The 27,311-nt window shown below is 32.6% G+C and overlaps 1 protein-coding gene across 1 annotated transcript in view; it reads right to left on the reverse strand.

Moving 5' to 3' along the window:
• Positions 1-1,211: 1,211 nt before the first annotated feature.
• LOC145663109 (sialin-like) overlaps positions 1,212-27,311 on the reverse strand; it is a 154,460-nt gene continuing 128,360 nt past the window's right edge. Inside the window, exons 7-11 of the mRNA XM_081729383.1 lie at positions 21,709-21,858; positions 19,563-19,695; positions 17,363-17,518; positions 9,861-9,946; positions 1,212-5,826 (exon numbers count right to left, since the gene is read on the reverse strand). Of these exons, the coding sequence (XP_081585509.1) occupies positions 5,638-5,826; positions 9,861-9,946; positions 17,363-17,518; positions 19,563-19,695; positions 21,709-21,858 (714 nt within the window). The 3' untranslated portion in view covers positions 1,212-5,637. The remainder of the gene's footprint in view (positions 5,827-9,860; positions 9,947-17,362; positions 17,519-19,562; positions 19,696-21,708; positions 21,859-27,311) is intronic.

A 27,311-nucleotide genomic window follows, 5' to 3' on the forward strand; every position in this document is an offset into this window, starting at 1 on the left:
ATACTTAGGTTATGTGACCTGTATCATTTTATTTGTATTACTTTTGCTGTTGTAATCTCCCTTGGGTACGCTTGTGGCTCCTCACTGTGTGTGTGTTCAATAAATCAATAAAATTATTGTTATATTATCAACTACTGTACCATGAAATCGATAACCTATGTTGGATTATTAAAAATATAATACAAACATTTATATAGTACTTTTTTTATTAATATTTATCTAAATATACAAAACAATCACAACAATACAGAACACAACATGGCACACATATATCACTTCATATAAAATTCAATCTTATCGTTGAAAATTGGAAAACCAACAATATTTTTCTTGTTACTTGATAACGAAAAAAAAAGAAATAAAATGAAAGAACTTATTTATAATCTTATAGAATTGTTTTCCAGTTACGTATGAGGAATGTTGTTACGTATAATTAAACTCCTGGAAGACTGTTGCCTAAAACTTCGATTCCAAATTTTAACATTGATAGTTTTTTCTCTCTCTAAAAATTGATATTTTACTTGTTTTTATACATTACAAAATGACGTGAACACTAACTTTCATCACTTCATCTAATTATAGTATCACCTGTAGTTACGAGTAATTTCATATTTTAACTTCAAATACATTATAATAAAATACAAGAATTTGCCAGTTTGAGATTTAAGTTACTACGTGTCGTAGTGATTGGATCAAACATGACGTACTTCATCCAGTATTTGTTTCTGGTGGGTCCAAAAGAAAGTACTACGTACAGAAGATACAATGAACATCTTTTGCTCTCACATGTAAAAGTAACTTAATTTGAGTTCAACAAGTACTAACAAATCCCTTCAAATTTGAAATTTCGAAATACAAAATTAAATGAAAGTAAATTAATAACACATCATAAATGCTGAAATTTCGATATCCAGTAACTTTTCACTTGATGGATGATTTAAGTAATTACATCACTTCTGGTGTCAAGGTAAGCACAAGTTTCAAACGCTAGTACGCGAAGATAGCACTGGTCTACATGTATTTTATATTTATTTTCACACCGATATACTTCTATATCTGATTATCTTTAATTACTTACTCTTTTTAAAGTTCTATATTTCTGAAATTTAAATTTAAACAGAACTTAAAATTCTCTGTTTCACTGTGCATATAATTTTTCGTTTTTTCCCTATATATTTTTTTCTTTAAATACTGTATAAATAATATAGTGGAAAAGATAATTTTAATTTTTGTTTAAATTTAAACTTCCAAAATAAAGAACTTTAAAGAGTGTAAATGATCTAAGATAATCAGATATGCAAGTATATCGGTGTGAAAATTAATGTAAAATACATGCTAGCTAATGTTACCTTTGCCTATTAGCATGTTATTTGAAACCAATTACTTGATTCTTGCATTAAATGAAAAATTACTGCTTATTGAAAGTTTAGATTTTATGATGTGCTATTAATTAATTTGGATTCAACTTTACCATGTTAAATTTGAATTGAATTGAATTTTCTCTTTATTTCAGAAGATTTATTAGTAATTGTTAAAATCAAATAAGAAGGTTATAAACGTGTTGAGAAGGATCTTTCATATTAAGCAATTTTCTCTAAATCTTAAATTATGTCATTTTATTTGACTTAGCAGTCAGACTTTCAAAGGCTATATCAGAATGATTCATGCAAAACATTTACTGCCCAAGAAAATATAAGCATATAAGTATATATATTAGTATAGCATATAGATATATATATTATACAAAAAGTCTTTATTTCCCTCATATATTAATTCAAGGGTTGGATGCAAGAACCAGGTAGATTCATTTTTTAGCCAATTTGAGATTTTCACACGTTTCAGTAGGAAAAATCACTCTACATTCTGGGCAAGAATCATGTGGATTCAATGATTATATTCAATGTTATAATGCAAAGGAATTACCTACATAATGTTCATCGTCAAGTTAGAACAAGAAACAGGCAGCTCCGTAAAAATTTCTAAAAGTGGACTTACCTGCTTCTTGCATCCAACCCTTCAATTTGAATGTTAGCAAAATTTAGTTATCTTATGACCGATTTGTAAGAGATAATCATACAAGCATAAAGAGATATGTATTGTTCGGTAAAAGTACTAACAAAATATATAGTGGTTGCATTTTTTATATTAGTTTTATATTTTACAAATTATAAACCGTGGAACGTTCTAAATACCTCAATTAAGTATCTGATAGGTTATATGATAGTCATAACCTAAGTATTGTTCATACAGATCAAGCGCCTGATATACTAAAATAATACAAAATTTACCATTTTTCTTTTGCTTGTTTTTCATAAGTGAAAGGAGATAATGAAATGCAAGTTACCACAATCATAATGTTATTTTACAACAGAAAATATGAACCTGAAGAATTTTCAGTGTTGCCACCCATAGAAATTACAGTGTTGCCAGAATAACATTTCCCCCAAAATCTAAGTTAAGGCAGCGACTAGAGGAACGAAATCAACATTATGTATCACGCTTCTTTTTTGATTACGTATTATGTTGTTTTGGTATCCTGTGTATCCTGTGTACTTTTTATACAACATTATTATTTAATTTTAATAACTGTGTGTTAGAACTATTTTGTTTATTACAAATTAAATACAACTATTATTTAAAAAGTAGTTCACAGAATTCCAAGACAACATGATGCGTAATTAAATGCAGTTGAATTCATTCCTCTAGTCGCTACTTTCACTTAGATTTTGGGGGAAATGTTATTCTGACAACACTGTAATTTCAATGGATGGCAACATTAAAAAATCTTCAGGTTCATATTTTCTGTTGTGGAATAACATTATCTATGATTGTGGTAAGTTGCATTTCATTATTTCCTTTCACTTATGAAAAAAAAAGCAAGAGAAAAATGGTAAATTTTGTATTATTTTTAGTGTGTCAGGCTATTAAGAATATAGCTACTGCAATAATTGATATATAATTTGCTTCCTTTTGTTTCCTTGTTTAATGTTTAAATCCTGGACAGATATCTTTAAAACATCAAACATCAGTTTCACTTAAAAACCAGGTTATTTACACATAAGAGTAGATGTTTGAGGAAAAAGGTTGGTAAAAGTTCTGTATATTACGTATAAACGTCAAAATGTGTAAATCGTGTATAAAAATACATTAAAATACAAATCAAACAACTCTTCGACACAGTTCTTCCTATGGATGTACATGTATTTCCTTCGAGTCTGGAATTTCTAACTGAAGTTCGATTTTCATGTGGTTTGTGGCAAATGATAATACAGGATGAGTTCTTAAAAACTCACGGATTTCCTTTGGGTCCGTATTTCTAACTGAGGTCCGATTTTCATGTGGTTTGTGGTAAATGATCAAGGAAGGATGGGAGATTTATAGAACTATGCTTACTGGTTTAAATTAATGAAGGGCAATATCGATCACGCCTCAAGAAAAGCAGCAAATATTCGACAGTGTACTTTATAATTAAAATAAGGTGCTGTGCGGTGCGGTGTGGATATTTGAATTTTCTTCATTAGATGGCGACCTCGACAAGGTCAATAAGAAACAGGAAACTGGGTCGTTGTATTGGGACTTGTGCTGTACAGTTCTGTACTACTGTGTATGATCAAGACACAGCGAGAATAGTGTACTCTTTGGAGGAACATGAGTTTTTCGTTTTCTGAGTGAGACAGGGATGCATCAAGACCCCGCAGGTGGTGTTGTCGAAGATGTCAATTATCGACTCCTTAGGTCGCCCAAGAAATCTCTCCTTCGTTTGTAGCAAGAAACCGGTTATAGCTATTCGACATGTGATTTAAGGGTATTCTCACTAACACTTAATTTGTCTTATGCAATTTCGATTCAAAACTTCATTCCAATTGTAAGGTACACTGGCGAATATTTTCTGTTTTTCTTGAGGCATGGTAGATATTACCCCTCATGAATTTAAACCAGTAAATATAGTCCCATAAATCTCCCATCCTTCCTTGATCATTTGCTACAAGCTACATGGAAATTGGACTTCAGTTAGAAATTCCAGACCCAAAGGAATGAGTTTTAAGCCAAATTATTCTGTACTATTCTTTAAATAACACTGTAAGTATATATATATATATAATGAAGTTCAATTGGTGTCTAATACTTAACCAAGATACCGGCCCCCGCACGTATATATTTCTCTACTGTGAATGAATGAGATATTTCAAAATATCGTCAATTGTTTTTCACATTTATACACATATCACTGATAGAGGTTGATTGGATTGGTTGAATAAGAATTTAGAGTCTCTTTCAGCACCGAGGCTATATAAGACATGAACTTGCATCTCAATGTGGGAACCGATCCCCATGAGATCCACGCCGGAAACAAGGGGCTCCCACTTACATAGTGTTCATTCAGCAAACACTGGGTGCCCAAATACAACAGTTGTCAGTGGCGACACATTCGAAGTAACCTAAATCGCTTAGCGCTATACTTACAAGATTAAAAACATGCAGCTGGTCTGAAGACGGATTGAATAACAAACTGGAAGGCAATAGAAAGTCAAACAGGAGACCCGGGTTCGATCATCGATTCAGTAACACATTTTCACTTTATGAATTTCGATATGACATTCTCAGTTTATTAAAAAAAAAAAAAAAGAAAGAAAGAAAGAAAGAAAAGAAAAGAAACTTTCGGCGAAAGAATAAAAATCACGCAAAAATTTCAAACTATAAATTTTTGAAGGTGTTCACTGCATACAAAAACAAATTTAGCACATTAGGTACTTCAACTAGCAATGAAATTTTTAGTAGTTCACAATAGGATTGAACCACGTTTCAAGTGAAATTTTGGATAAATGTTTATCAATTTAAAATATTTCACTCGTAAATTCCAATATTAAGTTTAAAAATTAGAAAAATGTGGTACCATAATTGAAAACATTAAAGACAATGTTTTAAGAGATCCTCTATTTTCACATTTGGGTTATTTGAACCCGAAAAGTAATTAATCTATATTGTGTAGTTAAGATTCTTTCTTATTATGAATTATTACCCCCCCCCCCCTCCCAAAAAAAATGAGTTTCTGTTAATGAGTTTTCGTGTAATAATATGTTAATTTTTATATACCGAATTATTATAACAGAAATTAAAAATGTGTGGCAGAATGCATTTTCAAACAAAAAATTGAACTTAAAACGTATTACCCTAATAGCAAAGAGACACCTGGGACGTTCCATGAACATCCTGTTCATGTCCTGACGTCCATGGAATATCCACGGAACGTTCCCAGGAGGCAGAAAATCTATCATATTTTTCGTTAAGGAGTAGAAACAAATATAATTCTTATTCTTGATCAATAAATTATTAAGTTCACTTTGAAATTATGACACAGTACAGCCTTGCTACAGAACTCACAAGATTATGGATACACAAAGAAGCAATGAGCACTGTTAAGTTTCACAATGTAAAGTTAAAAAAAAGAAGAAGAAGAAAAATAAACTTTAAGACTACTTAGTCACAAAAAAATCCCTGTTTGTTTTTAAAAAAATAATCTTCTCAATATAAAACACTTTTACATTATTTACATACATGTATAAATGTAAAAGAAAAAATACCATACAGTTGAAACAATATCACACGTATTTGTAATAACAAAGATTTTAAAGAAAGCTATGTCTTAGTTTTCTCAGAAATCATTTCCATTGCCTCTTCTTGATCTTTGGCTACTTCGTCATCCGATTTCTTCGGCGTGTTCCATGGCTGAAGTTCTCCTGTACCAAATATCAGGTAGGTAAGGCCTCCTACACCATATACTCCAACCAGAATGCCGAATACTTTCCTCCATTGTGCGAAATTTTGCTGCAAAAGATTTGAAATTTAATTTTTACAAGAAATACGTAACGGTAAACTTGTTTTTAATTCATTAAGTTATATGGAGGAGTATTTGTCTGTTTTCTTTGAAATTAACGAACACTTCAATAATGAAAGTTTATTGTTTTATTCTTCGAATCTATGAGGCGTGTTTTTTAAGTAAGTACCGTTATGAAATCTTTTCAAAAAAAAAAAAAGTTTACTTCTCGTAACAACTTTATTGTTATATGGAAGCCTGTACCTTATCTATTTTCCTACACAGTTTCCACCAATATTGGGGCACTTATCGCATCTTACAACAAATTTTCTTAAATATCATTCTCAAAGAAAAAATCTGGCGCCTGATTTGACGACCACTACAACACGACCGTTGAGACTTCATTATTGGCGTCATGGCGCTGATCACCCAGATGCTTCTTCAAAGGCAAGAATATATGGTAGTCACTGGGCAGATAATGACGAAATCGCAAAGCGTCTGTTCTCTTTCACGTTTTCCTCAACTTTCTGCACCAAATCTTTCAATAATGACAGAAAATCATCCTCTTCATTTGTCATCGCGAACATTCGTGCGGCCATTTTTAAAGGCTCTAATCCATTTCTGTACAATTCCATCACTTATAAAGTTTTCTCCATACATTTCACTAATCTGGCGGTGAATTTCAGACATTTTCACGTCTTTAGCAATAAGGAAACGAATCACAGCGCATATTTCACAGTTGGCGGGATTCTCAATCAGCGGAGGCATTTCAATTACTCACAAGCAAACATAAACACTCCCGAATGTCTCCGTAATGGCGTATGTGGCTTGCTAACAGATACAGATACACAGCGCGCATGCGCGGGATGCCAAACACAGCACTGCAGCGACCAAATTTCAAAACGGTATTTACTTACTTAAAAAGAAAAAAAACACGTATCTAAATATCCCTTCCTTTTCAAGATTGTTTTATTATGTATAAAAATATTTCTTAAATTAGGTTTGTTTCATTTATAAATATTAAACATACGTAACATAGAAATGGATTTTCTCAAAGTAAAACAATTTTAAGCAGACTTCAAGAGGACAACAGTAAAATCAAAGAAAATAGAAGAATAAAATTGGATTTTTGTTCTGATCCGCTATCTTTGCTGTCTTATCACATTGATTTATATCATCCCTATATAGAATAATGAAAAAGAAAAACAGAAATAGCAGAGACATTTAACACTCTTAATTATTAAATCGTTAAATAATTTCGTTAAGTATTAAGAAACCAATAGTTAATATTTCTGGCAAGGAATTAGGTGAAGGTTCTTTAAAAAAATAGTAAAAGGTAAAGAGCTAATTGAATTGTGAAACTTGTGAAGAGTAAATTATTTTATTTCATGAACTTCATCATGCTCTCTACACGCATAAATTGTTATTTTATTACGTGCTGCAATTGTTTCTTTGCTTTTTTTTTATTATTGTGATTCTGAGAGAACCGTCTTCTCACTGAACAAACAAGGAAACACGGATGACCCCACAAGAACAAACAGGGCACCTAGTCGATTAATATCTAATGTTCCAAGTCTTAAAAAATTCTGACAGAAGGTAAGTTTAAAATTGAACAAAACAAAATGGTACGAGAAAGCAATTAAAATACGCGTTAATCGCCCTTAAACGTGAAAATAATAATTTGATTAAGCCTTTTAAATTTTTGTTTCCATTTTTGTAAAACAAAAATTATAAAACATTTATTAGGGTTTTGTAATTTGTTCAGTATGTAACGTTAATATTTATATTTACTCATACGCTACATTCCAGCCCACAGTTCGCGTAATTTTTAAATATGTCAACACGGTTAAATTACATTAAATAAGACAAGTCACCTTGTGTGATTATTACCTTTTATTCCTTTTCACTTAACTTCATTAATAATAATTTTCTTCTCGGTTGTCATAGCAACATTTAAATAAACGACTATCTGCTGTTATGATAACTATAAATGCAAATTATACCCATAAACCCAACATATATTTCAACTATTGAGATTAAATCTTATTTTCTTTATATATATATATTTAAAATCAACAACATTATATTCTTTTCTCAGCGACACTCGAAACTGTGGATTCGACACTGATATTGGTAATTTTGATCATTTTTTATGATCCTGATCTATTCCTTTCCCCTAAGATGCGGGACTCAATTTGAATTTAAACGGCATCGGAAGTGTCACTGTTCGTCTCAGCGACCCCGAAAACTATAGATTCGACACTAATATCGGTCATTTTCGATCATTTATAAATGTCTCTCCTCTTTCTCCCCTCTCCTCCGCACTAACTTGCACCTCAAAGTAAAATAATAAAAGTCATCCCAGACTCAAATCTCATCTATGTTAAAAACCTGAGCGAGATCGGTCGGGTGGTTCAAGAGATTAGGAGTCACAAACATAGTCACTTTAAATTTTATAGTACAGATTATTCTAATGCAATGAATTTACATTTACATGATCATTATTTCTTGATCTTATCATTGTATGCACAACAAAATAGTGCAAAATGAAATTTTGAGAACTGAAATGGATAGTGACTTATATCTGGCTAAGGATAGCAGCAGAAAGATTGCTGAAATAATACGGATAAAGTAAGCACCAGAAGGGGAATCTAAAGCCACATAAAGAGGTTAGTGGTTGTTACTTCTATTATTAAAATATTTGTTCATTTCAAAGAAGAAAAGCATAATATTTTTCAATATCAATAAACGAAATAAAAAAAGGAAAAATGGTGCACGCCATTCAACATCTTTAACTGACTGACGTAATGTGCTTATTAAAGTGTTAAGCACTTAATACTAACAAATATGGGCAAAATAAATTGAGATTCTACACTAATTTTAGAAAAGAAAAATATCATTAAAACTGTTTAACTTATAATATGAAATTTAAAGACATTTCTATTTTAAATTCTGCAAATTTTACAGGATAAAACTTCATAACAAAATGCTGTACAGAAATACTCTGCATTAGTCTATGAAGAATCTAGTATTTGATCTGAGCGTCGCTCATTCTAAATTTAAAACTTCGTATAACTTAAATAAAAATCAAAACTGATCAAAGCAACATTTATTATTATTAATTTGTATTATAGTTTCGGTAATACGCATATACATTTGCCTTCATCAGACATATTCTGATAAAGGTACTGATACATTGCTGAAACTGTAACACAGATTGGTAATAATAAGAGTTAGCTATGATCATATTTAGGTCCTTACTTAAGCTAACACTTATATGCATTCTGTACATTATTATTATTATTATTATTATTATTATTAATAATAATAATAATAATAATAATAATAATAATAATAATAATAATAATAGTTGTAGTAGTAGTAGTAGTAGTAGTAATAGTAGTAATAATATTATTAGTAGTAATAGTATTAATAGTAATAGTAGTAATAGTATAGTATAATTAGTAATAATAGTATTAATAGTAATAGTAATAATAGTACAGTATTAGTGGTAGTAGTAGTAGTAGTAGTAGTAGTAGTAGTAGTATTAGTGGTAGTGGTGGTAGTAGTAGTAGTAGTAGTAGTAGTAATATTAATAGTAGTAATAGTAGTAATAGTAATAGTAGTAATAGTAGTAATAGTATAGTGTTAGTAGTAGTATTAGTAGTAGTAGTAGTAGTAGTAGTAGTAGTAGTAGTAAAGTATTAGTAGTAGTATTAGTGGTAGTAGTAGTAGTAGTAGTAGTAGTATTGACTGAAAAAGATTTCGAAACATAAAATGTTTCAAGTAGATCAGTGACACCTCTTGAGTGGCACATCGGGTAAAAATTAAACTCTGATGTTTTCAAATGAAGGGAAGAAACTTTACATAAAGTTCTCTACATTAGGTAAGTTTGCTTCCCTCGGCTTAAAGCGATAAAATTTTAATTTTTAAGCGATGTGACTTTTTCTCAACAGTCACCATTGAAACACAACATGTAACAACAATCAAAGTAATTTTTAATTAATGGATAAAATCAACAAGAAACAAATATATGTAAACTTACGTTGTTGTTTGTCAAAACTCCGACCATGAAGGAAGAGATAAACCCTCCACATGATGAAAGTGTATTGGCCATACCGAATATCGTACCTAGAAGAACAATCTAACATTAGGAACTAGTAATTCGATAATAACTCACTTACAGGAAAGAATCTATTTATCTATCTATCTATCTAACTAACTAACTAGCTATAAGGTCTATGGAACCTGTAGATTCAATGCCACTTTCACAAAACCTCGCCATTGACTTCTGTCCTTAGCCAACTGGATCCCATTTCTACTTTGTAATCCTATTTCTGCGTCTTAATATTGTCCTCCCATCTGCGCCTAAGTCTTCCTAATGGTCGTTTCCCGATTGGATTTCCAGTTAAGACTTTTAAAGCGTTCCTACTTTCTTCCATTCTGGCTATATGATCTGCCCACATGAGCCTCCTAGACTTGATGACCCTAACAATGTTTGGTACACTGTATAAATTATGCAGTTCCTCATTATGAACTTTCTTCCATTCTCCATTCTCATTCTTCTTGAGTCCAAATATTCGTCTCAGGATTTTGTTCTCAAATACTTTCAATCTACGTTCTTCTCTCAGAGTAAGCGACCATGTTTCGCAACCATACATCACAACAGACATGATTATCGTTTTATATATTGTAAGCTTCAAATTCCTTGACACAATTCGTGATGACAAAAAATTTTGAACTGAACAGTAACACGAATTCCCTGCTTTTTAGTCGACATTTAATTTCTTTGTGAATATATTTTTCGTCTGTTAATATTGATCCTAGATATTTGAAAGTATCCACTTTGCTGAAAGTAATATTTGATATTATAAGTCATCCATAATTTACAGTATTACAATTCCAATGAACTATCTAACACTTATATTAACTAGGTTAATAAAACCCAGGGTTCACCAATATAGAAACAAGATGAAACGAAAAAATTTTTAGTCCATCGTTCCCCGATATAGAGTGAAGAAAATGAACTATAAAATACAAGTGAACAATAATGAAAAATGAGGGAAAGGGAATAAATGGAAAAACTCCGTAGGGAGTATGTTTTAGTAATAACCTAAGAGGGCTAGAAAATTGTTACAGTATATAATATAAGAAAACAAAGCGAGCTTATGTTTCCTTTCGTTTATGACAACTTGCAAATGAAACAGGAAGTTAGGCTAACCAATAGTGTAAAGGGTTGTTTGGATGCAGCGTGTGTGGTTTTTAGTGTTTTACAGTATTTTTAAAAAAATATTTTTTCATTCAATTTCATCATAACTAATCACATCGAAAATCAATTTTAAAACAATAACGAGAAGTACTATTATAAATAATCAGATTTAACTTTAGAACAAGGAAAACTTACAACTAAGAAAGAAGAAGAAGCAGCTTCTAGAAGACTAAGAAACAAGCATTGCCAATGAGAAACCAGACTATGAAGACCTTCCTAATTTTGTATAACATTAACTGCTTATAACATCTATAACAAAAATAAATAAATAAATAATAACAATAATAACCTATAAACATAAATCATCATCATCACAGGTATTCTGCCATTATTGGCACGTCACTTGCCGCAGCCGAGAAGCCTCCATGCTCCACGATCTTTACTAACCTCTTCATCTTCACGTACGATTTTTCTGTTTTGATCTCGTCTATTAATTGTACCCTTTCTTTCCTTCCACCATATTCTCTAGCATGTCCCTCATGATACAGTTCCTTCTTTTTGATATCGTCCATTAATTGTAGCCTCCTTCAGTCCCTCCCTCTCTTTCCTGCCACCATACCCTCTAGCACGTTCCTCATGATACAGTTCCTTCTTGGCCAATGTCCCAACCAGTTTCTCTTCCTCTTCTTAATAATATCTAAAATTGTTCTTTTCTTCCCTACCATTTCTAACACCCTTCATTCCTTTTCCGCTCGATCCAGTTAATTCTCTTCATTCTTCTCCACATCCACATGTCGAAAACTTCCAGTAGTTTTTCATCATTTTTGCGTAATGTCCATGTTTCTTACCCATACAGTACAATACTCCACACGAAGCATTTTATGAGTCTTTTTCTCAACTCTTTATTCAAGATCCCACATCTATCTTCTTAGTATTTTCTTCCTCCTAAAGGCTTCTTTCTCCATTCCTATCCTTACTTTTATTTCACTTTCACATTTCATATCATTACTAATAATGCCCAGGTATCGAAAACTAGTCACCTGTTCCATTTTCTTCCCTCCTATTTTTATATTATGTCTGTATATAATAAGTATAAATATTAACACTTAAGTGCTTATGAACATTGGAAAATGTGAAATGAAAAAACAATATATTTGCAAATGGAGGATAGGAATCACTAATAACCTTTAGTATTTCATGACATTGAATAAACAATAATTCAACATACATAATACCTTATGGGACATTCAGTTATTAATTTATCAATGAATCAACAAGGATCATATCTATCATCAGTGGCGTATTTAGGGGGCGGGGCTTCCAGGCTTAAGCCTCCCCCGAAATCTTACTTACTATAGTAAAGTATATGAAATATCTTGCAGAATTTTCACATTTTCAGACAAAGATCCCCCCCGAAAGTTAGTAAAGCCCCCGAAACAAAATCGTAAATACGCCACTGTCTATCACTGTAAGAAACATTTCAGTCCATTGGGGCAAGATAGTGGTAACCCACAAAATTCGAATTTTTGAGATACAGTAACTACAGTATCCGGCAACAGATGGCTATTCAATTAACTATTAGCATTGTGTCGAAAAGTACATCTAGTGGCAAAATGAGGTGCTCATCATGGTAACCCCAACATGTTACTGTCAAGATAATGGTAAGCCACAAAGCAAGATGGCCGCCGACAAGACGTCTCTGTTGCAGGACGGTTCGACCCTTGGAGGTGTTATTTACTGTATACAGGAAGACTTAAGTACCTGCAGTGGAATAAGCTATAATTCGTCGGATTCAGAGTTGTCTCCTGATACAGAAACGGTACTTTTAAAAGTTGAATGACAGTATACTAATGCAAAATGTATGCAGTCTTTGTCTGGAAGGTCTCAATGATATTCCATCGGATAAATGCACGTATAATAAGAAACAAGACGTTGTGTACAATATTCGATATGGAACAGAGAACATTATAATGTAATTAGAATAATGAAATAGCCCAAAGACGAAGTAGATAATCCGGAAACACGTGTACGTAGTGTGGGTTACCGTTATATTGCACGGAAGTTTGTTTCTATTGTGGGTTACCATTGTTTTGACAGCATGGTATCGCATATTTGCTCATGGTATTCCACACAGCGTTGTTAAACGTCCCTTATTCTTTATTTCAGCCGAAAAAAATGACCAAGAGAAGCAAAACAACCTTGGCACCCACCAGTTCCGACACAGCAAGTACTGCTTAGCAGTTTTAACCTCAATCTTCTAGAAAGGGAAAAAGAAAACAACACCAAGAATAATGGAAACGTAATGGGAGGAAACAAAAGAGAAACAGTGGAATGTGTTACAGGGCCACAACAGGGAAAGAAGTAGCAGCAGTTAGCATTGGGTCAACATGTGATTGTGTTAGAAAATGTTCACAAAGAATATCGGATGACGAGTAGCAGAAACTGTTGAAGACTTTTGGGCTTTATCAGACTTTGATCTCCAAAATGCATATTTAACCGACATAGTAAAGCTGTATAATACGAAAAGGACATACACAAAAGCAGAAGAAGAAACCACACATTCCAATATTTGGTTAAAACCAAGGACGGAGTGATATATGTATATATAAGAAAGCATTTTTATAAATACATGATTTACAATGTCATTGGTGAAGAGTTGAAAATATTCAAAAGCTTATGATCATGGAAGGAGATCCTATAGTACGGAAAGATCAAAGGGGCGTCATGGAACGAAATCTAATAGACTGGAGGATAAAACCTTAAACTCTATACGAAGACACATTGAGAGCATTCCTGCTTATGAATTACACTATTCTCGTTGACAAGGTGCAAAGAAGTGATCTCTCTTTGATAGTGATCCTTTCACGTTTCGTTTTTAAAACAGCTTTCCAGAACTGGAATCATGGCATGAAGTGTCTTTTCGGAAGCGTGACGCAAAGCCAACAATGTGTTTGGACAGTTTATCACTAAAGTACAATATTCCTGTTCCCATTTCAACCCAGAACTATGAAGACCTGTTATCATTGCCTCCATATATTCCACTAATTCATCACAACTAGTATAAGGCAATACTTCATGAAGACAAAGATATTCCGAATTGAAAAAAGAACGATATCCTAAGTCACCAGTGTTCCTATTAATACAAACATGATCGGAATCCTGATTTTGTAGAGCTAATTGCGTCTTCACCGGTGTTTTTTCTCATACTGATCAAAACTAAAAATAAAAAAATATTGATTTTATAGAATTAAGTATATATTCACCAGTGTTTTTTCATAACTAAAGGACATAAGATATTCTGAGTTTGTAGAGCTAGGTGCATAAGCAATAGCGTTCTTTTTCATTAAAAACAATCATGAGAATCCTGATTTTCTAGAGTTAAGTGGTGGACACTCACTAGTGTTCCTTTTCATTTATTATTTAAAAGATAATTTTATATACTTGCACTTTTGTAAGGAAGTAATAAATATATTGTTTGTTTTTATATTTAATCTCTTTTATTTCTGCAATAAAATAGTATACCTTGCTCTTCCTGCAATATAATGGTAACCAACATTTGGAATATCTGTTGAGGCTTCCGAATATATGCTTATTGCTTTCCTCTATCAGTGGTAGAGCGTTCACCTCTGGTGCTTGGGGTCCCGGGTTCGATCCCAGCCCCCGCCAAGTGAACTTCGTGGTGAACAAACACCGTGTGCGTGGGTTTCCTCGGGGTTCTCCCGTTTCCTCCCACATTCTTCATTCCACCATTTCATTCATTACTCATCATCACCGTCTCCTTTAGTCTAACCGGCCTAACCGTGGGACGTAAAACTCAAAGATTTTTTTTGCTTTCCTCTAAAGTAACCCACATGCTTCATATTGTTATACGTACTAAGTTATCAATACTTCAGAAATGCAGTTTCCAGTGTTAAGATTACTGACAGTCCCATTTACGAATTGTAGCAAATCTTGAAATTTCCACTTGCGTTTTCTCGATAGTTCATAACTGTGGGTTACCATTATCTTGCCCCAAGGGCTGAATTCAATCAGAGATGAGTCTTAAGCGAAGTCACACAGTAAAAGTAATCAATACCATTGCAAATGGCTTTTCAAGTACCATCTCCAAGAATACTTTGGAAAGACATTTACATGACTCTCCTACATACTAAATGATCCCATTCCACCTTACTTTAGTCCTCCCATTTTTTAAATAACTATTTTGGCTCCTGTTATTATTTTTAAAATATTTTTTCATTTCATAGTATTTCCATATCATTTTCTAATATATTTTTTAAAACAAATATAAATTTTGTCTTTTTATTTTACATTATTCTATTTCTCTTCAGCTTTTCTCCCCTTTTTCCTCCTCTAATCTTTCTGACAAGCTTGGTCCGTGGTTTGCAATTTCCTCTAATAAATTCTCTGCCCCCCCCCCCTCTCTCTCTCTATCTGGAAATGCTATTATTTCACTTTGAAAATCATGTGACACCAAATCTAGCGCTCCACAGTTGCTTGCCCTTCTCGCTGGTCTTCCTGCTAGCGCGCGCGTTTCTGTGCACGGGTCACGGGTTCGATTCTTGCTGGGAGAATTTTGAAATGTGAACGCTTTTGGTGGTTCAGATTCTACCTTGAACTATATGCCAATTTCTCATACAACTTCGGTATTGAAAAGAGGCGCATAACTCCAACAAACCCACCAAACTTTTTAATGAATGCTCTGTCTGATAAAGAGTCAGCGAAAGTACTTACAAAATAAGCATCTTGTACAAAGAATAAGTATTATTATTTCATTTTTTTTTTTTTTAACATACGCATAAAGGAACACTTACAGGGAGATCTTAACAGAAAGTATCATGTACAGTTTGAGTGTAGAAAACAGAATAAATGTAATATCTAAACCAATCAAGAGCTAAAATTTGTATAAAATTTTGTATAGTTGAAAAATGATGAAATCACGGCCGTAACTAGGGAAGTGTATTTGAGGTTAAAGACATTAAGCAAATTTAAAAGCAGTTTATAAGAGAATCAGGAAAATGGTAGATAGGTAGATAGGTAGATATGGATAAATACAGATATATTCAATTTTGACTTTGTAGTATTATTACTATTATTTTACTGAAGAGTTTCAAAAATAAACATTCCAGTCTTCTGTCCACATGAAAAGAATAATAAATCTTCATCTCACATTGTCTGAGAATAAAATATTCAAAAATAAAAAAACAAATAAAAATTGCATACAATTCGCAATTCAGATAATCAGAATAAATATATTTATTCGGACAATAAACCACTACTTTCAAGATTATAATTGGAAATGAGTTATTCGATCCTATATAATTATTGTTTAATAAGTACTGTCTCGCCTACTGAGGGAAGGTCATGAAGTAACTTCGCGAAGACTTATGCCCATTGAAAAGCGGGGCGACGCCACTGGGCGGTCTGTAAACAAGATGCTTGATGAACACGCGAAAGAACTCGTACGGGAAAAGATTCAGGAAACATGATAGCACATTTATTGCTTGTTAATCTCCCATAGACACATAACCAATACCATATGTCGTTGCATCAGTTGATCATTCGTCCTTATGGCAGTGTGGCACCAAATAGGAGTCGATTGACAGAAATGAAAACTTGAGGAAATGTCTTCTAAACGGCACAAGCTGCAATAAGAAATACTCACTATACAGGATGTTACAGGAATGTGGTAACAGATTTCTCACATAAAAATAAGAAAAAAGTTCATATGGACCTGTGCTCAAAAGTGGAAAGTTTCGGAGTTATAGGGTGCCGAAAACAAGTGAACTTCAAAAGTTCATAGCTCCATTACTATGGGACCTATCGTAGTCGGATCAAGACATCACAAAGGAATTGGTATGTGAACTATCCAAATATCAATGTTTAACAATGCTCCAGTACTTGCACACCAATTATTAGAGAGGTAGGTGGAGAGTGATCAAGTACTCCCAAACAACCTCTCTAGATATGATTGTGCAAGTACCGGAGGTTCTGAAAGATGGATATTAGGATAGTTCACATACTAGGTCCTCAGTAATGTCTTGGCCCGACTACGATCGGTCCTATAATAGTGGAACTATAGACTTTTATTTTTTTTTCGTTTTATGCACCCTATAACTACGACACTGTTCTCTTCCGACCACAGATCCATATCAACTTTTTTTTTTTATTTCGCTATGCGGAATCTATTCTCAAAATATTGTACCAAATATTTGTAACACCATGTATACTGAAATCGGAAAGATGATTTGTGTAGTAAACAAGAGGAAATAATAATAAACCTATAACTCCTTTGTGATATTATCATTTATAGTATTAAAAGTTGTTTTTTTTATACTTACCAGAAAAATTGGGAGCAATATCCAGTCCATTTCCAAGATATCCTGCAGTAACAGCACCGTTCACCGTAAGAGTAATAGTAAAGATCGTTACTGCAGCTGTTCGATCACAGCCAAGGAACACTTGAACAAGCATTAGCAAGGATGGTAATAATACAGCTGTAAGTAAATATAAAGACAAATATGAGTTTATATATGTACGTTCAAAACAAAAGTTACGGTATATTAACATCCGTGATATTTTCATCCTTTTATATATATATATATATATATATATGATAATAAGTTTTGTCCAAATATAGAAAGAGAACTTACCAACAATGATGCATTATTTCATAAGCTCAGTTATTACTTTCGCGTTTTCTTCAAATAACATTTACATTTTAAAGTTAAAATTTTCCGCGATAGAAAAACTCAATTTATTCAGTATTCAAATAGGTAAAAGAGTCTAAAGTTCATTACAACTTTTTCAGATATGGTTTCGAGGTACAACTTAGTTCTTTGTTAGATTGACTGAAAAGTCTCGCTACTAAACAAATTTTATATTGAAGAAATTTCTTATTATGATTAATCCTGAATTTTTTTTTAACTCTTCCATTTTCATGAAGAATGAATGTTTCAGACAAGAGATTTTTATCTATTGAATATTTCATATGCATGTAATATGTTTTAGTAATCATTTATTCATTGTTATCATGTTTTTATTGTTATTCAATATGCATCCAATGCTTAAGTAACAAATTGACGTGTTTCTAAGGATACAAAACATTATATGCTTGCAAGTAGCTTTGCTCTCAATTTTTTATTACTTTTTTTTACTTACAACAATTTATTACTTTAGAGTTAGGCAATTTTATGTTTAATACAATCTTCAATATATGTTTTACAATTTGAACATGCTTGGTACCGCATCTCCTCCTTTATTACATTAAAAACTGTGGAAAACAAGTCTGCTTATAACAGGCTAATCGTCCATCTTAAACAGGCCATTTTGTTTAACAAATTATTAACGAATTACAAGTTTTAGTGATATAGCCGATTTGGCTGCTTGAGCTGAGGCATATAATAATAAATATTTTTCGCAAGAGGATTCAAGACAAGACTAATATTTTAGTTTTGTTATGTTTTACATCACAGTACGTGCTTTTTACGTTATATTATAGCTTTATAACCTGTAGTACATAGTTATAAAGGTTGTTCTTAACTTAATATACTGTAGCCTATTTTAACGTTATTGACTTGTAATAGAACTTTCGATTTTAAACGTTACGTACACTGAAGAAAGTATGTCTTCAACGCTAAAACTTAACGTTTCTGCAGTAACAATTCTGAGATGTTTAGCTCGGTTGAAGAAATGTTAACATTTGAACAACTGTTGTTAACATGTATTATGATACAGGGTGTCTCATACATATTTTGAAATTATAGAGGGTGCTTCAAAACAACACCGACAATGTTTGGGAGGTGATTCCTGACACCAAGATAAGATGAAAAGTATAGATCAATCTGGGTACACAAATGCTTCCTTTCAGAGTTATAGACTGCCGAAAACATGAAAAAATGAACTTTAAAGGTCTATATTTCTAATACTATGGGTCCTACCGTAGTCGGGTCAAGACTTCACTTAGAAACTAGTACGTGCCCTATCCAAATATCTAAGTTTCAGAATCCTGCTGTACTTCCATAACAATTTTTATAGAGGTAGTTGGTGAGTAATTCAAATTATATGTCCGTAGCCAAACTCCCTCTATAAAAATGTTACGTGAGTATCTTAGGATTCTGAAACATGTATTTTTGGATAGCGCACATATTAGTTCCTAAGTGAAGTCTTGGCCTGACTATGGTAGTTCCCATAGTTTTGGGGCTATGGATTTTTGAAATTTATTTTTTCATGTTTTCGGCAGCCTGTAACTCCGAAAGGAAGCATTTGTGCACGCAGGTTGGTGTATACATTTTGTCTTATCTTGGTGTCAGGACTCACCTCCCAAACGTTTTTGGTATTGTTTTGAAATATTCTGTATATGAGCAAGTAATTTACAAGAAAGTAAATGGTAGTGAATAGACCTCATGTAGAGTTGTTTCACTTATTAAAGCAATATAATAACAAAGAAAAAGAAAGGTTTCGAAATTAAATATTCTACTTTTAAAACATGAGATCTTATTTTACATTTTAAAAATGACAGAAAATGAAGTGCATTCTTACCAAATGTAGTAAATACCTTCCTTGTAACTGTTGTACTTAACTTTCCAGTGCTTCTTAAGTAATCAGCTAAGTGACTTGTAGAAACAGCCATAATATATTTTCCTAAATATGGCAGACTTGACAGAAGACCATTCTGATAAAAGAAATATGGAATTAAAAGATCTGCACTTTTTAAACCACATAATGTTATTTTTTTTCAGTCTTTAATATTTAATACAGAACGTGCTACAATTTAACTTTCGATGCATCTTAATTACAGACTGAAAAACTATCAACTAAATGCGAATGTTTCAACTTTATAAACATATATTGGCATGACGAGTAACATTACGCACAAATACTTTCAAAATTTATCAGGGCATAGTTAGGAATTATATTTATGAATGAGAAAAGTAAGTTTAAAATACAAATTATTCTATAATTTTGAACAGAAAATCTATCATGGACTTACATTATCCACAATACGTAATAGAACTCGGTGCGCCACGTTTCACTTTTCTCTTTCAAACTGAGGATCTGAACTGGCAAAAGTTTATATTTAAATTGATGTATGCCACGTGGATCATGCTTATAATAGTTAACACATCCTAACTATATATAAAACTACATGAACTCTCACATTAAATAACGGATACACTCTGGTTGACATGGAAAGTTGAAATTTGGCAAGATTGTAGTTTTCCGGGACTAATCCACAGGAAAATTGCCAAAGGTGAATATTTTTAATTTTTACGGGCTCTAAAGGGGGGGATAAGAAATTCACCATGTTATTTAAATGGGCCTTTTTTCGAACCCATTTTATGTTATGTTTAGGTACTTAGAATTGAAATAAAAATTCGAAATTCGGTATGCTTGTACGTTTTTGTTAGCATTACCTGAGTAAATCATCAAAATTTAAAATTTCCAACTTTAGAGTGGTTTAATGGGCAACTGAAAAATCTTTCCCATGTTATTTATATAGCATACCTTTTACAGCTCAAAATGTTTAGCCATTTTCTATAGGGCTATAAATGATTAAGTTTAGCATGATTGTAGCCGTCCGGAACTAACCCACAGAAAAAAATGCTCAAAGTGAATATTTTTAATTTTTAGGGTGTCTAAAGAGGTGATGAAGAAATTCCTCATGTTATTTAAATGAGTATTTTCTTGGGATACAAAATTTTACCTTTTAGATAGTTGAAATACGAAAAGAAACTTTAAATTCGGCAGAATTGTGGGTTTAAGAGGTGCGCGGTCGTAAACTGAGCAAACGCAGGGGTGTGCGGACGGAGCCCCCAGCTAATCCAAGGCTAGCGCAGATGTATAAAATCCAACTGTTCTTTTAGAATACATATGTATTAATGCATCGACAACTACAGATATAACTACCTAAGGCGTGTAAAGTTTTTTTAACACTTGAAGAAACCAAAGGGATCTAAAAAAAAAGTATTATTTTTTTTATACATTTGGTATTTCTAAGATAAGAAATTTTAAGTAACTTATATTTAACTAAAATTTTCAAATACCTGTATAAATTCAAGATATTAGAGTAATAAGTTATGGTCGACATTGCAATGTCAATATTGATTTCATTAGGTAGCACAAATATTTTAAGATTTTCACATTCATTTTTTAAATTATTACTAAACTATACGTTCATACTTTCTGTAATCAGAGTATATTATTTTTCATGTTTTCAAAAAATTATTACATATGATCAAAAGATAATTTTTTGGAAATTCTTTATATTATAAGGGCCTCATTATTAACTTTTTCCTATATCCTTTCTGGTCGTTAGCTACGACATTATGAAGAGAGAATTTGGTTGTATTTAGCCACTACCGATTTTTTAACACTTTTTACTTTCGATAAAATACAAACTTTTGAGAAATTATAGTGGATCTAGAGGACAGCACTGTAAAATAACATCACTTCTAAAAGAATATTTACCTGATTTACCTCTATGGACATTGGATAATGTGATTTTAAAACGTGAATCTACGTTATTTTTATTGATTGTCGAATCTATGAGACCACAGATAGACAGATCAACGGAGACACGAAAATACTCAATTATGATATCAATTCTAAAAATATTACCTTTTTTGTTACTCAATAAAATACACTAATTATATTACATTAATAATGTCTATGTATATACACTTACCTCTTTAATATTGTATCGGAGAATATTTTTCATAAACGTTGGCCCCTGGTTAATAACAGTGAAATAACCATACACGCTAGTAGCATGGACAATTATAATGGCCCAAACACAAGGAGCAGTGAGAATATGGCGCCAGGGTACTCGTGGAGGCTGAAAGTATATATAAGATATTTCATTAACAACAAATTAATAGTTTTTTTTTTTTTTTTTTTTTAAGTTTTATGACTTCATACAATAACATTTTAGAGGAATTCTAGCTTTTGAGAAATGTTTAACGTAATTATATATTACTACAAAAGTAAATAAAATAATTAATTAAAATTAAAAGAAAAAAATATTCATTTCTATAATCTGAGAATTCAGTTGCAAATTTTCAGATTATAGAAAAATATGTAAAAAAAAAGAATACAGCATAGTAAACAGAATGTCCGTGACTTTAGTGGAGTCAATGCATTGTAATCTTTACGAGACTTACTTGTACCTAGGTAGTAAGTGGAATCAACAAGATGTTTTACTATTTATCTATATAGTTAAAACGGAAAGCGGGGGACCAAGATAAGACACACTATTAGTCAATACATCCCATATTAAGCTTAACGAAATTAGATGTTTAACGGTAAATTCTAAAGTGTAGTTTCCCAGAAAATTGACAAAAACAAATAGTTTTCCAGAAAATCGAAAAAAACAAGTAGTTTCATAGAAGATCGACAAAAACTAATAGTTTCATAGAAGATCGACAAAAGCAAAGTTTCCCAGAAGATCGACAAAACCAATAGTTTCATAAAAAATCGACAAAAACAAATAGTTTCCCAAGAGATCGAAAAAAATAGTTTCCCAGGAAATCGACAAAAACAAATAGTTTCCCAGAAAATCGACAAAAACAGTTTCCCAGAAAGTCGACAAAAACAAATAATTTCCCAGGAAATCGACAAAAAGCAAATAGTTTCTCAGGAAATCGACAAAAACAAATAATTTCCCAGGAAATAAACGAAAACAAATAGTTTCCCAGAAAATCGACAGAAACAAATAGTTTCCCAGAAAATCGATAAAAATAAATAGTTTCGCAGAAAATCTACAAAATCAAACTTTTGAGGCATTAAAATGTGTTTCATTCGTTGTCAATTATAAATTAAAGTTCTTGTAATTTGAATGGTTTTGTTTTGTACGCAGAAGGTAAATGAAGGAAAATATACGGTGTCTCTTGGAAGATAACTCTAAAACTATGAAGTGACTATATCCTGCTTTAATGGTTTAAATCTTCTTGTAGCAAACCATCTGGTTGAAGAAGGCAATAAGAACATCAGAAATATCAAAGAGAGAAGACAATCCTCTCCATGTATATATTGAACTATTTTATAAAGGTAACGAAAATCTGAAGAAATGCACAGAAATATCAGTAATAAAAAAAACTATAGTTTTCATTAAGATGAGCACTTATTTTACTTTCAATAACAAGACTAAAAGCAACTTATTTTACATTTTATTTCCTTGAAAACAAAATTAACTTAACGAAACATTCAACTTCCTTATGTTATAAATATTCTTTAAATGTTGTGGAATTGATCACGTAATCTTGTATGTATAAAAAGCACATGATTTTTTTCAGTAAAGTAGGATGTAAACAATAATATCCTACTACAAAAGGTGACTTTCCTCACATGTTATTCAAATTTTGTAATATCATGTCAATTTTTTATTCAAATTCCACAATAAGAATCGTGTGATCTGCAAATCATATAACCTATTCGCTTTATTTCCTACTTTATTTCCGTCACCCTACTGATACCCTTCTTCACTGCTTCTCCTGTGTAGCTAGATAATAATGTCGATGGATGGCAGCGTCTCTGACGAACTTCCTCTCTTATGTAACATCTATTTTAAGTCATCTCTGGTTCATATACGTTTATTGCGAATCTTCATCCTCACAGCCCAAACTAATCTTCTTTAATACTTCCATAATACTTCCTAGTCAACTCAGTCTAAAGCTTTCCCTACGTTAATAAAATGACATATAGTTCCTTGTCATTTTGTATAAAGCTTCACTGATTACTCTTAATAAGCCATTAAGATTTATTGTGTCCTTATCTCTCCTAAAACCAAGCTGTTGCTCCAAATGTTATAACGCAGGGTATACATGAGTAAACGGTTTATACGTATTCTGCATTCCTCGAAACAGTACAGTTTATATGTATTCTACATTCCTTGAATAAACCCACGCCATATCAACTTATTATAAACAAATTTTATTCTTATTACTTTCTCTTTCAAACGGTTATCCTCACACCACTACAATACGAGGGCCACTATTTATATTAAGTCTTGGCAACACTGATTGTAGTTAGGCGTCATTTTTCGTTTGCATAGAAACGTTTTACATTGTTGACCATGACGTACTTAAAATGTTTTGTCAATGTCTTTATTTGTGTTGTTTACGTTGACTTGAAGACTGCGTGACGACAGAAAAATGGAATTAACTCATAAACATTTTCGTGAGATGATTTATTACGATTTTCGATGTGGATTACCAAGACAAGAGTGCATCGATCAACTTATTTCCACATTTGGGGATGAAGCCCCATCCTTTGCCACTGTGAAACGCTGGAATAACGATTTTACTTGTGACCATCATTCACACATTGACGAAATTTGCGAAGGTCGTCCAAAATCAGTTGTTATTCACGAAAACATTGATGCTGTGCAAAATCTTATACTGCAAGATCATCATGTGACATATTGTGAGATTAAGGCAACCCGAGGCATTAGTTCCACCAGCATATGTAAAACATTACATGATCATTTAGCTGCGAGAAAGGTTTGTTCTCGTTAGATCCCACATAATTTGACAAAAACTCATAAAGAAGCTCGCGTCGATTGGTGCACACAAATGCTCAATAAATACAATGGCGGTGCTTCAAAAGACGTACATAAGATAGTAACAGGCTTCGAATCATGGATATATGCATATGAGCCGGAACGTAAACAGCAGTCGACTGTATGGGTGTTTCAAGATGAATCAAATCCAATAAAAGTTGTTCACGCTCGAAGCATATTGAAACAAATGGTCGCTTGTTTCTTCGGGAAAACTGGTCATGTGGCAACTGTGCCTTTAGAGGAACAGAATGGTACACAACAATTTGTTTGTCGGAGGTTTTCGGTCAAATACGGAAAACAAACAAGCGTCGTCGGATCATTCTTCATCAATACAACGCGAGCTCTCACACATCTCGTCTAACAACCGACTATTTGAACACTCAAAAAATCGAATTGATGGGTCATCCGCCGTACAGTCCTGATTTAGCACCCAATGACTTCTTGGTTCCGAATGTCAAGAATAAATTGAGTGGACAACGCTTTTCGTCGGCGAAAGAAGCCGTTGATGGGTTCAAATATCATATTATGGAGATGTTTCAAGAAGATTGGAAAAAATGCTTTGACAAATGGTTCGAACGAATGCAAAAGTGAGAATATAAGGAGAATATTTCGAAAAACAATAAATCAATTCTCAATGACAAATTATTGTTTTTCATTGACAGGCTCAAAATATAAATAGTGTCCCTCGTAGACTACCTACTACTTACTATTTTACTATTTTACTTAATCCTATTTCTTTTTCTTCGCAGTTCACTATTATCTTCCTGTCTAATTTACAGATCATTTTGTCTAATCTCTTCTGTAAGATTTTTTTTTAATTTTCGTAATTTTCAATTCTAATGTAATATGGTTTGTAATTTACATGTGACTATCCTGATTCTTGTACTTCTGGCTTATGTTTTTCCTTAAGTTAATTATTTCAAGTTGTTAATCTCTCTTCCACTGGTCTTCCAAGACATAGGGATCTATTTTATTGACACAGAATGAACATTATCTGTTCTACAACCAATGATTCCTCTTAATTCAGATGGATCCATATTCATAACCAGATGACTTAGGTGAAATGAGTCTGATTCCATGGAATCCGAGAGATTCTCAATGCTTTCACTCATTCTGTGTAAATTACGAAACGGTATATCCACTTCATATTCTGGTTAAATTCCAAAGCAGCATTTCCTCATACAGATACTACCAACATGCACTAATTAGTCCTGATATTTTCCTCGTCTGCTGTCCAAATCCAAAATGGATAATCGTTACTGTCAAATGCAGCAAGTTAGATGATTCTCCTTTCACATATAATTGTGTTTTCCTCCATTCCAGGGTAAAATATTTCGTATTCTTTGAGAAAAGATGCTATATTATTAAGAACTTCTGAATGTTCGCTTGAACTGCAATGAAATATGTCTGTTAAATCTAATACCGATCACCGCATTAAATTATTCAATACTACGTTACGGCAACAATATGTAGAAACAATAGATTTCTGCATATTGACTTTAATTATTAACATTTTAATTACTGGAAAGATATGAAGAAATAGTTAACAATATACAAGTCTATGTTACAGGTTAAAAATATTGTTCACATCCAAATAAAATATACCGACAAGTTTATATTTGGAATGCCCTAAGTCAGGAGGAAAACTAGAGGCTCCCTAATAAGAATGAAGCCCTTTTTACACTTAGTTTATCTCTCTGTCATGGTGTATGTGGTCTCTATCTCGAGAATGAAAAAAAAAAAAAAATATATCGATAAACGATTTCCGGATTTAAAATCATCAACCTCAATGTACCAGGTGTTGTTAACGTCATACTTTCCTATCAATGGCTCAGCAGGGATCTATTTGGGCGACTTCGACTATAAAAGGAAGCTATTTGAAGTTAAACGAGATCGTTTCTCATAGTTTCGTAATTGAGTGCGTGTATAAATATAGGGTTTCCATAAAGTATCTTCGCACTTTTATTACGGGTACACTGTATGAGATAAATAAATATGATTGATTGAATTTGAGTTTAGCGTAACTTTCAGGAGCGAGGCGACGTGAAACGTGGACTTGAGCTTAACGTGGGATCCGAACCAAACGAGCTCCCACCGGGAATCGAACCCTGGTCTCCCACGCCAAAGGCGCTTACGCTAACCACTTAGCCACGGGGAGCTCTATAAATATGATTGAGCACATAAGAGCAAAGACTTTCTTATCTACCTTCATCTATTCTTATCATAATGTCAGTATGAACACCATCTGTTACGTACGCATATCTAGCAAAACTCCAGGTTCAACAACGCGCGCTGTAGCATGACATCAGAAAATGTCATTGTCGGCCTTCGATTTCGGGAGTCATTGTCGTGTACCTCTGTCTGATAAACAATATCCTTATGCAAATAGATTCATTAGTATGATGTGTGGGGAATGGGGTAGCCATGCAATTAAACATCATATCCAATCCATCTTCCAGGTTATCTTGTGTTAAAATAGATTACGAACAGGCCTTCCCCAATGTTATGACGCACTGTCCTATTTGAATAATAGTTACACTTGATACCAACTTCTCCAACAGACTTACGCAAAACGTCCAAGTAAATATTTGCTATAACACTATGTTTTCAATGAAGAAAAGAAGCAATTTTTTTTTTTTTTCCTTTTAAACATTGTGAAATTACGGCAGACTTCCGAACTATGTTGATTCAACATTGTAATGGAAATAGTAGATCTATCACTTTTGGTTGTA

Source organism: Thermobia domestica, chromosome 10 (genome assembly GCF_964235325.1).
Source record: "Thermobia domestica chromosome 10, izTheDome1.hap1.1, whole genome shotgun sequence".
Taxonomy (NCBI): Eukaryota; Metazoa; Arthropoda; class Insecta; order Zygentoma; family Lepismatidae; genus Thermobia; species Thermobia domestica.